This window comes from Pinus tabuliformis, chromosome 8 (assembly GCF_031772625.1).
Source record: "Pinus tabuliformis cultivar Carrire ecotype Pingquan chromosome 8, CPIR1, whole genome shotgun sequence".
Lineage (NCBI taxonomy): Eukaryota > Viridiplantae > Streptophyta > Pinopsida > Pinales > Pinaceae > Pinus > Pinus tabuliformis.
Genome location: NC_142294.1, coordinates 1,261,240,060 through 1,261,256,037, shown reverse-complemented (window position 1 = coordinate 1,261,256,037; position 15,978 = coordinate 1,261,240,060). Strand labels below are relative to the sequence as shown.

Below are 15,978 nucleotides of genomic sequence, written 5' to 3'. Positions count from 1 at the left end.
GTAGGTACATAATGGAAATTGCCAAGATGTGGCATATCGTTGAAAATAATGGAAGAACAATAAGACTCGAAATAGGCTCTGTACTCAGAGGGAGTAGACAAGATCAAACACATTTCTATGAAGAAGACTTTTGTGTTAGAGGGGGGCAACTTTTGAGACATGAACATGGTGATATCCTTGTTGAAGAAGCTACAAACTCTGATATTGACTATTGTTGATGTTTGCTTTTGAGAGAAGCCCTAATTGAAGCTGAATGTTGCTGAAATATCTGATGATGAACTGAAGAATTCCCTTGAAGAGGGAGCACTGATTACATTGCATCATGGATAGACAATCTCCTGTAGGCTTTGTGCCAAGAGACATTGTTGTCCGAGAGATGTATTGATGATTCCTCTTGTAGTGTGCCGAGAGATGTTCTCCGGGAGATGTATTGATGATTCTTCCTGTAGTCTGTGTGCTGAAAGACATTGTTGTCTGGGAGATGTATTGATGATTCCTCCTGTAGGTTGTGTGTCGAGAGACATTGTTGTCCGATAGATGTATTGATGGTTCCTCCTGTAGGCTGTTTGCCAAGAGACCTTGTTTTTCGGGGGATGCTTTGAGATGGATGCTATGTATCTTTCCTTATGTTGAGTTTGAAAGAGAGAGAAGCTTGGAATGTACTCTCTTCCTTAGGCTATGGGGTGAGAGACCTATGGATTGGTCGGGAAGATGAATCTTTGAGAGAATGAAAAACTACCTCCCTAGCTAAGAGGGATTGTTGAAATTCAAGCTAGCTATGGTCAGCATTTTTCATCAAAGCATGGAGAAGAAATTACTTTTTGATCAACTACATGTTGGCTATATCACTCCTTCAAGTTGGCTTCTAGGGAGACACCATGTCGGCCTACAAGGGCTAATTAGTCCTCACATTACACTTATAAATTGAGGCCCGTTGATCCTCATTTTGACCATCAAGCAAACAATGAATTTGGTCTGCAATCAATAGCAATTTCGGTCATCTATTACATGTATATCCTCAAGTGCGAAGGGTGAAAGAGAGTCTACTACAGCTGCTTTGACTTACTATTTGTTTGAAGATTAAAGCGAACTCTGTCTTGGATATATTACTCATTGTTTGGGCTAGCATCTTGTCTCATTTGGAAGGCCAAATATAACAGAGCTCGTTGACAAAATTTCAGGGAACTTTGGCCCTCTATTACAGTGATCTCAAACCTAGATTTCGGCCCTCTTAATCAGATCGTCGTGTTGAACAGAAATGGAATCTCTCTCTCGTTTTGTGCAGACTTTGGTTGAGTATATTGTTGTTGGTTATCTTGATATTGTTGGAACATTTGATGTACTGTTGAAGGATAGAATCTCTCTCTCTCATGAGGAAAGAATTCAATTCTTGGGTTTTGCCCTAGTGGGTTTTGCCTGGCTGTGAGCCTAATCTTGGTGTCTCGTCTCTTGTTTATTGCCCATTGTTTACTGTGCTTTCTATTTACTGTTCTTGTTGAAGAGATGACTGGTTGAAGTTTTTCTTGTATAGCTACTTATTGACTAAAGTATAAAGAAGAAGAAATTGGCATCAATAGAACTAGTTATCAGTTTTGAAAAAATATTCTAGTCATCACAACACTAGAATTTCAACAGATGCCTTATTATTATAACCATTCTTCATCCTCATCACTTTTCTTCTAAATTATTTTTATTTATCCTTGGCCCTTGGGCACACCAATAAAAAAAATTATAGTGACAAACTTGAATTTCTGTGTCTTTCTTTATCTTAAGGCTGTGCTATCTCCAGTGAAAATAATGGAGTTAGCGACAAACTCAAATTTTGAAGAGAGTTTTTAGATAAAGTTGATTTTTAAATGGGGTGAGAAATTTCTAAGAGTTTTTGTTGAAGGTAAAATTGATCTTTAACTGGTTTGTTGTTCCAGAATATCTTGAAAAGCTATATGGTTTTAAAAATATTCCAAAGTCTTTTATAAAATTTCTCCAAATTACAATTATATAATATTTTAACTTTCCATAAAATTGTAGTATGTTGAATTTTATTAGTGAAATTTTCCTTGTCAAACTTTTGTCGAATTTGAAAGTTGTCGAGCTTGAATTCGAATTCAAACCAGGCAACTTAGCATACACCCACTCTATGCCTTTGAATCTGTCTGGTTTTCCCCTAACCCCACCCTAGGTGCTGGTTGTTCCTACCATGGAACATTTAGGTTATCCCACCTTTTGATCACATATATATGAATATGATCATATAAGAGTGCATCTCTTTGCTCAACATTGTCTCTGATCTGGCCTTGTATACGGTCTATTTGCTCATGCACTTTCCCCATCACATATTGTTCTGAACCTGCAAACTGAATCATATGATAAATGGGCTTGATCTGAACCTTGCAAACTGAATCATTTGAACCTTACATGTGCCCAAAATTGATCATCAAGTTTGATGCCCCTCGTCTGCTGAAAATTTACTCTATCAGATGTGGATGCAGCTCTATCTTTCAAACCCTTCCATGAATTGATCGAGACCATACTAGCCAATGTCCCCCTTGTCTTCAATAGGCACTTGAAGGTGATGTAATAGCTAGCAAATATGGTCTTCACAATCTTAAGTAGCTCCAACTAAGAGTGATTGTGGAAAATGTAGTGGGCATGACTGTTATTGGTGATAATTTTTTTCATATTCTTTCCTTTATAATATGATGCACCAATCCATTTATAGTCACACTCCTTTAACTTAATAATATCATGCATTAAGAGGTTCAATATATGCACCAAACACCCAGACCAAAATATGTTAGGATACATATCCTTAATGATTACTTTGGTTGCCTTGCAATTAGCAGGTGATGGCTTGAATGAAATTGACAACTAATGTCTTGAAGGTTTTAATTAGGGGTTGTGCAATATTAATAGTGGTCTTGTAGTGATCTGGGTAGTCATGGGTTGAAGGGAAGATTGCATCACTCGTAGACACACCAAGAACATTTATCAATGGCCCACCTTTAATATTTGTCCAGCCATTAGATAAAATAAATACCCTATCTTTAATCCAATCATTTGTAAATTGTCCCAAAGCACTATGGATTTTGGCTCTTTCCTTCTCAAGTTCCATGGTTCTAGCTTTGTGAAATGTGGGACTGCAATATCCTTTAATGGCATTATTGATGGCATGAACCATATCATGCCAATAAGGTGAGCAAAGAATATTGAATGGGATGCCACATGCATAGAGAACCATAAACACTATTGCATCCACATTAGCCCTACAACTTTGGTCAAGGAAATCTAGTATTGTTATACACGTTGAATGCATGCATGAGGATCATTATCATGGGGGGATGGGGATTGACCACCGAACATTATATATGAGGTCTTAGAATTAGCCTTTGCTTTTCTGGATTTGTTTTGTGCTTCCTCCTTTTCCATGAGGTATTTTTTCTATCTTTTATCGTCTCGTTTTTGCAAGTTTTGACTCCTGTAGATTTCATGTGTAAAAGGTTTTGGGAACTATAGTGTAGGATTTTTTTTTCTTTCTTTAATTTAAATAATGTAGAGCCAGATCACAATCTTTTTCTTCCCCTCAATTTCTGATGACTGGTTACGTTATACTAAATAAAGAAACATGGCAACTGTGTTGTGCTTTCAAGTTGTGTCTGCATTTGCAATATAAAAGGACAGAATTCCTAGTGGGAAACTCCGGTTAGCATAATGCATTATTTGATGCATTAATGTCTGGACTAGTACAAGTGGATAGGATTCTGAAGTAGGCCAGCAAAGGGTGTTCTAGTTCCCTGATAGTGTCCGTGCCGCCAAATTTTTATGTATGTTAGTCCTGTGCTATCCTAGAGACTTCTTTTGTTTAGCATTCTACTCTTGTGTTGGTTTCTTCTTGATTTTGAGTATGATACTGTTGGATTCTCAGGTTTAGCAAAGAAACATTGCTGAGACAAAGTCTCTCAATGAGAATTCTACGTAGCAGGTTTTAATTTTGCTGGTGGGTTGTATCCTTTATGTACTGAAATCATGTTTTGGATATGAAGGGCACAAAGAGGGAGAAAACAAGAGAAGAATTATTAGCTGAAGAAAGGGATTACAAGCGGCGGCGAATGTCATACCGTGGAAAAAAGGTCAAGCGAACTCCAACACGGGTATGAGAATTTGTTTCTGAAAATTGTTGCAAATGGACTTTGGCACTACCAGTCAGAAGTCAAATTGTTTTTGAAGTAGCTTCCATAGCCAATTCTATACCATTTTGTTTAATTCTGATGAAATTATGCATGGAAGTGAATTTGATTTCTCTTGTTTATAATGAAGTTTTGTGATGTGAATTTGTGGACAAATATTCATTTCCTAATTGTTTCTTATTGAAGGTGTTACATGATATAATTGAGGGCCACATGGAGGAAATTAAGTTAGCAGGAGGAATTGGTTGTTTTGTAAAGGGCATATTTGAGATACCACAAAGTGCAACACAATCTCTTCCTTCAGACAGTGTGACTGAGAGTAGACAGCAATTTGAAGCCACCAATTCAGCCCTTCCTAACAGGGGTGAAGGATTCTCTGTGTCTAGCTATCAAAGGATGCAACGTGACAGTACAGCCATTTCTTCCAAGAGAATGGATGTTAACAACATGGATTTGAAAAGCATGAGGTTTTATAAGTCTACAAGTCCTCAGACGAGCTCACAAAGCTTCCTTGACAATGGCAACAGAGCAGACAAGCATGAGCGTAGAAAGAGGAATGATCATTCTGAGGATGAAAGCAATGATAGATGTCATAGTGTGAAATTTTATAATGATAATAATGTCTGTTATTATTGCAGCTCCACTTCTGAGGAAATATTTGCTGATAGACATGAAATAAGACATGACAGTAGATCACAGCACAGGAAACCAGACAGTAGTAACCATCGGCATGAAGGGAGACATTCCAGGAGTTCATATGATAAATATGAAAGTAGGCACAGAAATAGGTCCCATGAAAGGAAGCAGAGTAGTTTTGATGACAAGTATGAAAGTGGTGTCTCATCTGATAGATATAAGCCTGCTGACACTTCTGTTTCATATGTCAGTGGACACAGTAGTAAAGAGCACAGCCGAGCAAGCAGCCATGATAGATGGAGAATATCTGCAGATAACAGCATGGAGACTGACAATAAAAAAAGTGGTGGAAAGAAAGCGATCACCAAACATAGAGATAGATAAAGGCTTTCAGAATCTTGAATTTGAAATCAAACAGGCATGGCATTGGACAAATATGGAGTTTCTTTATTTTGTGTGTGGTATGATTTTCTTCACCCATTACATTCAGCAAATAAATAATTATATTCGCTGTTATCTGCCATTGCTCATTCTCTATAATCAACCTTTGGAACTGCAGTCACAAGCTGTCATCGAGGCTTCAAGGTTTTGCTTACATCTGTATCCTTGTGTGTATCCTTGAAATTCATGCCGATAAAGCAGTCACATGACATAGAAATAGAGATACAATTACAGAATCTTGAATTTAGAATTAAGTTGGCATGACAAAAATAATCTTTCCTGATTTTTTGTTTTGTATATTTTTCCACCTATTACGTGCAGAATATTATTGATTATATTTGCTGTTTATCTGCCATTGCTCATTCCTTGTAATCAGCCTGTGCGAATACAGTAACAAGTTGTCATTGAGGCTTCAAGGTTTTGCTGATGTATGTATCCTTGTGCGTATCCTTAAAACTCATGCATGATAAAGCAGTTGTTCTGTTTTATCCTTTTCATATAAAGGTAGTGTTTATCTTGCTAGGTGGGGTTATTTATTGGTTTTAAAAATCATGGATTGTTCCATTGCTCCAGGAAGTAAATGCTTCTGGTTTTCAGCTAAGCAGATTCCCTTCTTGGATAACATCATAAAAACTGCCTGCCTATTGTGGTTATCTTCTCGCATCATCATAATTGCAGAAGTCCTGTCTAGATGCAGGTTGATTGGCAGCAGCAAGCATTTTAACCATCAATACAGAGTGCTTTTTTACTTTATCCTCATGATTCTGGTGATTGTCATGACTGTATAAGCTTTTTCCTTTTGTTACGACTCACTTCAACAGATAGTCAATTCTAATAGCCATATTATTCTCTAATAACCAGATATAGTTGTGAAGTACCTTGACATTATGTTCTACTTTCATCACTCAGAAAGAATGTGGATTAGTTGATATTCTAACTACATAATAGGGTTAGGCATATTTTAGTGGAGACAATTCATTTAGAAAATTGTTAAGCAAGCCGCAGGGAGTTTGCTTTCTCTTCTGCCCCATCAATCACTTTTTCAACTGCCCAGTCTTTTGTGAATCCCAACTATGCCATTCAGAAATATGAAAGATTGCTCAGGTGGGCAAAGGGTTTTTTGAGGTGTCCCATCCAATGCAAGCTTCTTAGCAGGTAAGGCAGCCTGTGCAGTACAGTAAAGGATCTTGTGAGAGCATGTTTTTGCAATTTCATTTTTGGTAACCTTTTTTATCACAATTTTTTTTTATCTCTCTTTAGTTCAAGTATCTCTTTAGTCCAAGAACACTACCAAGAGTGAGCTACCTAAGTAACTCAGCCATGACAAAATGATTAGAGGAAAAAAGCCAAAGGCTCCATAGCTCCAATTCAAACAACTGTAAGAAAAACAGTAATAGCAAAGTGTAATGAGGTCATCATGTTCCAAACAAGGAACCAAGTGGCAAGTACTACTGTACTGTATAGGCCAAAGCTGGTCTTATCACGAGATCTGATGAAACCTGGACAATCATGTCCACACATACAGAGCAAGTGACTAGACAAATAGGTGTCTACGAGGCAGGATGACAGTAGTTTCATCATGTATCTGAGTCATCTCAAGCAAGGCTGCTTGAGCATTGACTCCCTGTTTTGACAGTGTTTTGACAGTCCATCAGTAGTAGCATGTAACTCTCTATAAATATTAAATATGCATGCATGATGCAAGAAAAAGCATCAGAAGTGGCCCGCTGCTTCTTCACTTGTTGGACAAGATGCTCATGCCTCATTGAGATTCCTTGAGTGATCATTGATCTAGTCAACCACCAGCTTAGAATACCCCACAAAGCTGAATATCTGTGATGCCCCCCTTTATGTGGCTATACCCAACCAGAATATGAATTGCTTTGACCTCCATTATGTTATTGCTCCCATAACACAAACCATAAGAGAAAGAATAGAAATGGTTCTCTAAGATATATAAAACTCCTCCAGCTCTGCTTCCCAGATTGTTCTCTCATACACCAACCAAAAAATATCAGGGACGACCTTTGTCTACCTTGGTCTATATGCAAATGCGCTACCTGTTTCTGTGCCTTGATGGAAAATTCTGTTTTTAGTCCTTCGTATGCATATTGTATTTTGTAGAATACCTGCAGAAGTGTTTTTCTCATATCTTCAATGATCATTGCATTTCTTGTTAGCCACAGGTTCCGGCAAGGAATTAATAGGAATGGTTCATGTTCTTCTAACCTGCTATACTCTGACGAGGTCTTGAGAGTCTCTTCTGGATCATTGCCAATCCAAACTCCTGTGCCACCAGTTATGGTTATTGCTGGTCCCCAAACTTCCAAAGAAAAATAGTAACCTACAATCATAGGAGAGACCAATTAAGAAACACGTTAGCACATGGAGCACATTCCAGGAACTTCGGAAGACCTTTTTAATAATACATCTCAAGTGAGGACTTCATTTATTAAAGTCATCCACAAGAAAGTCTTGTTTTCATGGGAGTTCTGATTTTTAAGACCACCTTCCCCCGCAGCTGAAAATTTGACTGTTGTCGATCAGTGAGTATTGCTGAGTAGTGCCCTAATCTAGCAGTGGAGTAATGCCTAGCTGGGATTTTTGACCAAATCAGATGAACATCCCATCTCTAAGAATGATGAAGTTGGATGAGAGCTTGTTAACACAGGCATTCCATTCCTTAGTGTCTTGGTCCATCATGCCTATATCCTGAACATTCTTCCCCTGCCACCCCTCCCTCCCCCAGATAGATTAAACATCACAAAATCCAACATCTGCCAAAGTTGTCACATTGGACTGCCCAAGGGTTGTGCGGACACCCTCTGATAACCTGTAAGCTTCTCAACTTCTGATCTAAAGGTCCACACCTATGTTGCACGAAACTTCTAGGAACTCGACGTTTCGGGACATACCCGTACCCGAAACTTTGAAACTTGGCCGAAACTTGATCGAAACTCGACCATTATGTAATCATCTATGAGAGTTAATATAGACTTGGTTTTTCTTCTCGATTGTCATCTATGGGTCTTATCCCTTTTTTCTTGCAAGATAATGTGTTATTCACTTATTTATAAGTTTCTTTTTATACATATAAACATATATGGTGTTTCAAACAACATTTCGGCCGACGTTTCCATTATTGGGAGGTGACATTTCTAAACGCATCTGTTTCGGAAACTCCGAAGCGTTTCGGCATTTCGTGCAACTTAGGTCCACACCAAGATGAATGTTATTACCATTGCCAACTTTGCAAGCAAGTCAGTTTCCCATACAGATTAGAGCATATAACAGTGCTTTCCAAATGATGTAGGCATTAATACATTTCTTGTTTGGTTACCTAGTCCACTCTTCTACAGATAAAGGTTGTATATATTTCTGTAACATTACCTCTTTCCACAACCCCGATCTTGACATCAAATTCCAAAGGCTCTTAACTGCCAGGGCTTGGCCAAAGTGGAAAATGTTCTTGAGATCCTGTTCATCACATTATGGCTGTGTGAGCCTGTCCCATATTACCAAGCCATATTTTCCTTGTTCTTCCCTGTCCAAAGAAATTTGAGTATCTTCCATTTGATTTTGTGCAGGATCCCCTGAGGAATGTAAGCTAGGATTGCCAGTAGACTGGGATAGCCTCTAACACCGCCTTAACCGGTGTTATCCTACCCCCAAGAGACAACCAACTTGTATACCAAGAGGAAATCCAGTTTTAAATCTTATTGTATAAACACAACCAGTGCTTAAATTTTAAAACCATAATCATTGCCTTAATATCATTTTGTTGTCCTACCACCATCTTGTGAAACATAATAGAAGATTTCACCTCATTTTACTTCGATCCTGGTGGCCTTGCAGTACAAATCTAGGTCACTTTGAAAAGCCCCTGCATCCCTCAGAGATCCATCACCAAACATCAAACGTCGTTGATGAACAGAAGATGTGACAAGGGAAGATTTTCCACATATTTATCCCTTTGAGGACTCCAATGGATTTCTCATGGACCAAATACCTACTTAAACCTTCAAGTTCAAAAGATAAATGAAAGGGGAGAGGGGACAACCCTGTCTTGATCTTTTGGTGTGCTGGAAGAAAGAAGTGCCAGACCCATCATTAGGGAAAATGAAACAAAGAGTAACGACCTTCCACCTAGTTAACAAATTCACAAGAGAAACCAACATGGAGCATTGTTTAGTCTTAAATATGACTAACTTACCTTTGTCATATGCTCTAGAAAAATCCATTTTGACAGTGAAGGAGAGAAATTCCCTTTCCTTGATGGACTGTAGACCTTCTTGAGCTATACCAAATTACCAATTACATCAGGGATTTGCGTATTGTTCAGGAAACCCAAATTGGTCACTTGATATGGCAGGAGAAAGGGCAAGCTTAAGCCTTCTAGCAATGACCTTAGAGATGATACTGCACTACAAAGATAGATTGGTCTTATTAGCCCCTGGATTTTCACACATGATAAATCCGAATTGTCAAAAATACACACTCTCGGAAAACTATTGGAGTTCTACCCAGTGTCACCTCAGTAGAACCTCCCTTCACTATAAGCCATCTCTCCTATGGCGTAAGGGGGAGATTTCTTAATGAGATTACTAAGTCTTCCTTATAACCCTTAAGACCAATTCAGACTTGGTAATCAAAAAGTTTATGATACACAATAGATATATGGTGGTGGATTCAAGTAGATCAGTGTCCAATCCTTGGGCAATGGATTCAAAATACTTTGAGACTACAGAACATGATAATAGACAATATTTAACCAGTAAAGTTGCTCCAATTCAGTTCTGTAAATTCACTTTTCAGTCAACATGCTAAACTTAAAAGATGTCATAATACCTTCACAATGTATTTCTTCATCATATAACGTCAAATATGAATAATGAAATAAAAGACAGCTTTCTACTGGAATAACAGCCCAGTTACAAAGCATAATCCTGATCTAAAAACAATGGACCTTGTGTGGACAAAAACGCTATAACAGCAGCAAAATTTCCAGCATAGAAGAGAGGAAACAAAGATATTTAACAACCTTACAAGTGAAGGTACTCTCACATGTCCATGAAGCTAGGCTTGTGAGAGAGAAACACCCATAAAGTATGTGTGTGGGCTTTGCACCCAAGTTGTGGGCTTTGTACCCAAAGTAATGGGGTTTTGTGCCCAATGAAAACATTTATTATTTTAATTTAATGTTGAGTTTAATGTTGGAGGTTTCTTGAAGGAAAAGTGGGCTTCCAAAGGGACGTATGGTCCTGTATAAATAATAAGCTAATCGAGAGGCTTGCGGAGCACAACTGATATGGACATGGTGTGATGGATTTTTTCTTGATTGAGGTTTGAAATTGAAGAAGGAAACCACTGACCTGCAACTAGGGCAGCAAGGGTTTTGGAGGATCTCTTTTCTATGGTGATAAGGGTCTTAGCTTTTGATTTTGCTGCTTGCAGGTGGGAAAGGCTAGACAAAGGAGAGCCCTAGCCACAGGAGAAAGAAAAGAACAAGTCGCAGGCTGGAAAGAAGAGGCTGAGCCCTAGTTTGAGGGCTGGCAGGTCTAGCCACAGCTGAGGTAAGTGAAGCTGGGCAGTGCTAAAGGATGCTGCAGTCAGGAAGGGCTGGCTGCAGGCCTAAGGAGCTAGCCGCTGGCTGAAACAAGGAGGCTAAGAACCTGAAGAGACAGGCCACAGGCCTGTAGGTGCCTCCAAGGGTTAGGAAAGGGAGCTGTGGCCTAAGGGAGCAGGCCGAGGCTTGATAGTGCTACAGCAAGGGGGCTGAGGACTGAAGGAGTAGGCCAAGGGGGGCAGATTGCTGTTGGGAATTGTGAATAAGTCTGCCAGGTGGGCAGCAAGGTTGACAGTATTTGGAAAACCTCTACAAGGGCTACCAGGTGGGAAACTAGACTTGTGAAGACTTGCTGTAGGTATCTCTGTGGTGAAGGGACTGCCACAGTGCTGATTTTTGGGGCAGTTGAGGACTGATAAGGCTCAGCCTCAGCCCAGGTAATTTGTACAAAGTTTTGTTGTGTTTTTGTTGTTGTACAGGAATTGTAAAGGGCCACTTTCCCTGGTACGAGAGCCCTGTGGATTTTCTTGTTAATGGAATTATAACAAATCAGATTTGGGTACTAATTCTTGTGTACTGTACATTGATCTGATTGCTGGTATTTTCTGTTATGCAAAAACTTTTGAAGTTAGGCATTTTCAGTGTGTTTGTGTTTTCTGGCTAAACATAGACCAGACCTCGGGTGCATGGAATTCTAACATAACTTCAATGGAGAATTCTATAGAAAGTTATGTATCCCTTTTCTTCTGAAGAGAATTCTCTAGAAGGTCGTGGATCCATCTTCAAGAAACAATAATAAAATATATATAGGAAGATCTAGAAGTCTCCTTGACTAAGGTGCTCCCCTTAACAGTGCTAGATGCGTTGAATGAGAAACTTCTAGAGACTTGTGTGTCTTTTTCTTGCTTGTAGCACTAAGAAGATTCTTGTACCAACTTCTCAACATAACAGCAAAAATTCGAAAGGTACTAATCTCTTCTAGATACTTCCATGCATAGTGCTCATCTTGAAAATGCTTTCCTTAACAATGCTAGATACATTGAATGAGAAACTCCTAGAGACTACATGTTTCTTTTTCTGACTTGTTGCACTAAGAGGATTCTTGTAGCAACTTCTCAACATAACAATAGAAATCCCAAAGTTACTAATCTCTCCTAGATACTTCTGTGTAGAGTGCTCATCTTGAAAATGCTTTCCTCTAGGTAAATGGGCTGATCTAGATGCGTTTTCTTGGAAAGCTCCTTGAAGCTTGCCTTTTTTCCTTGCCAAGTATGTGCCATAACAACAAGTGACAAAACCTATTCAATATGTGGAGCACTCCTCAAAGAATGAGCTCTTTGACAATGTGCTAATGTGTTAGGACATGTTCCTCATGACTTCAAACATGAAACTATTGACTTGGGGAGTGTGAAAATGCCTCAGAAGTATTCTTAATGTGAAAACATGCATGAAAATATGTAGATATGTCTGTCTGAGGCTATCAAAGACAAGAAACATCCTCCTCTAAGTGCAGTGCTCAGGATCTGATGAATATTTAAGTGGTGACAGGTCTGTAATCTTCAAGCGATCCGAGTACATATTTTCTTAGGAGTTATTGCAAGAAAGGTAGAATTCATAGTCCCCAGAACCTTCCTTGTGTTCCTAGATCCTTCCACAACCATCAAAAGATCTTCCCCAATGAACTCAAAGAATTCCCCATAGAACTTAATGGGCCATCCAACTAGCTCAAGACTGTCATTCTTCTGAAAAGAATCGATTACCTCTTTTTATTTCAGCCAATGAAATCTCAGCCATAAGAGTTACATTTTGGTCTTTTATTACAAAACTAGGGAAATTAGTGGGCATCTTAACAATCTCAGATATCAGGTTATTCATTATACTCAGTGTAGTATTATGAAGTGGGAGGAGACTGCATTATTGTTTTGAACTCTTTGAAGTTTGAACTTAACATTTGGATCTCTAGAGCTGAGATCATCTTCAGGAAGAAGAATGAATCATTGCCCGGTTCTTTCTTCGTCTTGAAAATGGTCTTAGTGCTAGAGATTGAAATGTTGAGTTCAAACAGTTCAAAAACATAATGTGATCTCTTCTAAATTCGTAATATTAGATATGTTGGCTTTGTTTGGTTCCTTGAACAGTCATTTAAAATGATTTGTGCCAACCTTTGCTAAGTCCTTGAATCTATGGACTCGTTACTCTTCTTCATTCTTGATATTCCATTAACAACCATTTAAAATGATCTGTGCCAACCTCTGCTAAGCCTTTGAATCTATGGACTTGTTACTCTTCTTCATTCTTGATATTCCATATTGTGTTTATGTTCTCATTTTGTCATAATTGTTGAAGAAATGGATCTCATCACCCTGAGCTAACTATATAGCTCTACTTTCATGTGCCCATTTCGATTTTTAACAGTCTAGGAGTTCTCCTTTGGTGGTTTCTAGTTGGTATAAGTTCAGCAATTCTTCTTCAGTGAAGATATTGTTCATGTTTGACCAAAAGATGTTGGAAATGTCCTCTTCAAGGTTCCAAATTTGCTCTTGGGAATCTTTATGTATTACCTTTGCCCACTCTATATTTTTCTTCATGATCCTCTTGAAATGTCAGGAACTGTACATGACAGAATCCTCCAAACTGTATTTTGTACCAGTTCTAGAAACTTTGGGTCCTTCAACTAGTGAGAGTTGAACATGAAAGGACATGGAGGCTCTTCCTTAGCCTTCTTTAATTGGAGAAAAATAGGAGCATGGTTAGAGACCCCACCCTTTCCAATCCATGATCTGATTCTGCCCTCATTCTTTAGAATATTCTTTGCTATAAAAGGAACTATCAAGCATTTTAGAGACCTTCACTTCCAACTCTATTGTTTCTCCACACGGGTTTGAGTATTAGAAGCTCTAAATCACTTAATCCAACCACAATAACATTGTCCCACCTCATAGTATGCATATAAAAAAGAGAACTTTCCCCAAAGTTCTTCCCTCAAAATAAAGGGATCATATCATCATAGATATTGATAACATTGCATATATTGTATATATATTCTTTGCTATAAAAGGAACTATCAAGCATTTTAGATGTTGAAGCTTGTGGTAACTTTGGAAGCTCTTCTATATAGACTTGGTGTCTTAGCATGTAGAATATGATTTATTGCCTCCTTAGGTGCTTGCTTGATGGAGTAAGTGATTTATGTCTTCTTTCCTAACATAGGAAAAGTACAATAGTTAAAGTCAATTAATTATTGTGGACTAATTAAAGTCAATTAATTATTGTGGACTATTAAGTCAATTTCTAAAGATAAATAATGAAATTATTTAAGTGACTTAGAAATGATTTCAGTTGTTGATCTCTTAGATATTCTAGAAGGGTGATTAGGGTTAGGGATTTGGGTTTGATGAAGATTATAAAATTAGCCTAAGAGAGTGGCGAAGACACAACAAGTGGAGAAAATGATTTTTTCTAGAGCAAGAGGCTCAACGAGACTGTAATAGCAGAGGACGAAGAGTGTCAGTTGATTTAAGAGATTTGTAGGAGGCCAAATTGCTGGAGATTGCAAGGCTGAATTGTTGAAGCAAGGAGGTCGATTTGTTGGAGGGGCAAATTTGCTGGGCCGAATTTCCTGAGGTGCATAGGTTGTGTGTTGGACATTGGATAAACCAACGCTCCTCGTGTGTTTCGCGACATGGACTTAACTGCCTCTTGTGGATCCTTATCTTTGGTGATACGATCATTGACTAACACCTACGGGTTTTGGTCTAACGACAATCATGATTCCCAACAAGTGGTATCAGAGCGTAGGTCACGAGTTCAATACACACCGACTCGCGTTGGGGGGGAGATTGTTGGACAATGGATAAACCAATGCTCCCCATGTGTTTTGCGACATGGACTTAACCGCCTCTCGTGGTTCCTTATCTCAGGCGATGCGATCGTTGATTGACACCTGTGGGTTTTGGTCTAATGACAATCATGATTTCCAACAGTTTGAGGGGAAGATGCAGGGTCGAGTTGCTGGTGAAGAGGTGGGCCTAAATTCTCTAGGCCAAATTTCTTCAGAGGCTAATTTCTAGTGGGCCGAATTCATCTAGTGGGCTTGAGTTGTAGGTTCTAATCAATGCATATTTCCTTGTAATTTTCTCTATGGTTTGAAACCTTGATTTTCCCCATATCAGTGAATGAAGAAGAAGTGTTGTGGGTGTTTATATGTTGTAATGTGTGATTGATCTCTCTCTTTGATTTTACTTCCGCTACATATAAATTTTTGGATGTTAAAATACTAGTGATTTTATCTTTTAACAATTTAGGATTTATTTGGTTAATAAAATAAATTATTGGGAATAAAAATTGTTGCGAGAAAATAAATTTGGGTTGGTATTGGGAGATTTAACATTAGAGGCCTTCACTCTAACTCTATTGTTTCGTCACATGTGTTTGATTATTAGAGGCTCTATAATACATATTCCAACCACAATAACATTGTCCCTCCTCATAGTATACTAATAAAAAATCTTTCCCCATAAAATATTTCCCCATAATTCTTCCCTCAAAGAAAGGGATCATAACATTATACATATTGATAAGATTGTATACCATTGTCTTTCATCAGAGAAAATAATTCCACATATATTGCTAATTGAAGAAAATGATTATTTTTGACTTGAAGCGACTTTGTACCATTCCAAGACCAAACCTCTAGATATTTTGTCCACATTGATTCCTCAAATTCCTTCTAGTAAAAGCAACCATCAATAGGCATTTTGCTTTGCTTGCCCCAAACATAGACCCTTGAATTAACATTACCTCTAGATTATGAATAAACACCAACCTCTTTAAGGAGTTTCTCTTATGGGTAGTCTCAAGTTCTCTATGTTACATGCAAGAAGAATCATTTTAAATGCAAAGTGGGCTTTCTGTGCTTTAAAGGCCTTGCCCCTTGGATTAGCATTTGCTTCCATGATAATACTTCGTTTTGTGCTTGCACCGTAACTTGACTGAGAAAATATCTCCTCTTTAGAACCACGTGATTTCCTCCTGATCCAAACCCTATTGCTCTTGCTAAAGAAACTTCCTCCTTCAATAAACTTTTCTTCTTGGTTGATCTAAGTTGATATTTTTTGGTTCCATAAGAGTTAATTTTCTTCATGCTAAAGA

General features: G+C 38.3%; 1 protein-coding gene and 1 long non-coding RNA gene across 3 annotated transcripts in view; both read left to right on the top strand.

The window, feature by feature from the left end:
• Positions 1–5,544, top strand: part of LOC149239972 (U11/U12 small nuclear ribonucleoprotein) — a 33,891-nt gene extending 28,347 nt beyond the window's left edge. The window contains 2 exon segments of the mRNA XM_089373594.1: positions 4,041–4,148; positions 4,371–5,544. Of these exon segments, the coding sequence (XP_089229720.1) occupies positions 4,041–4,148; positions 4,371–5,204 (942 nt within the window). The 3' untranslated portion in view covers positions 5,205–5,544.
• LOC149239971 (uncharacterized) overlaps positions 5,232–15,978 on the top strand; it is a 51,656-nt gene continuing 40,909 nt past the window's right edge. The window contains exons 1-2 of one of the 2 annotated variants that reach the window (XR_016246472.1): positions 5,232–5,281; positions 5,638–5,689. This is a non-coding gene — a long non-coding RNA (uncharacterized LOC149239971). The other variant, XR_016246473.1, reaches the window with a different exon arrangement.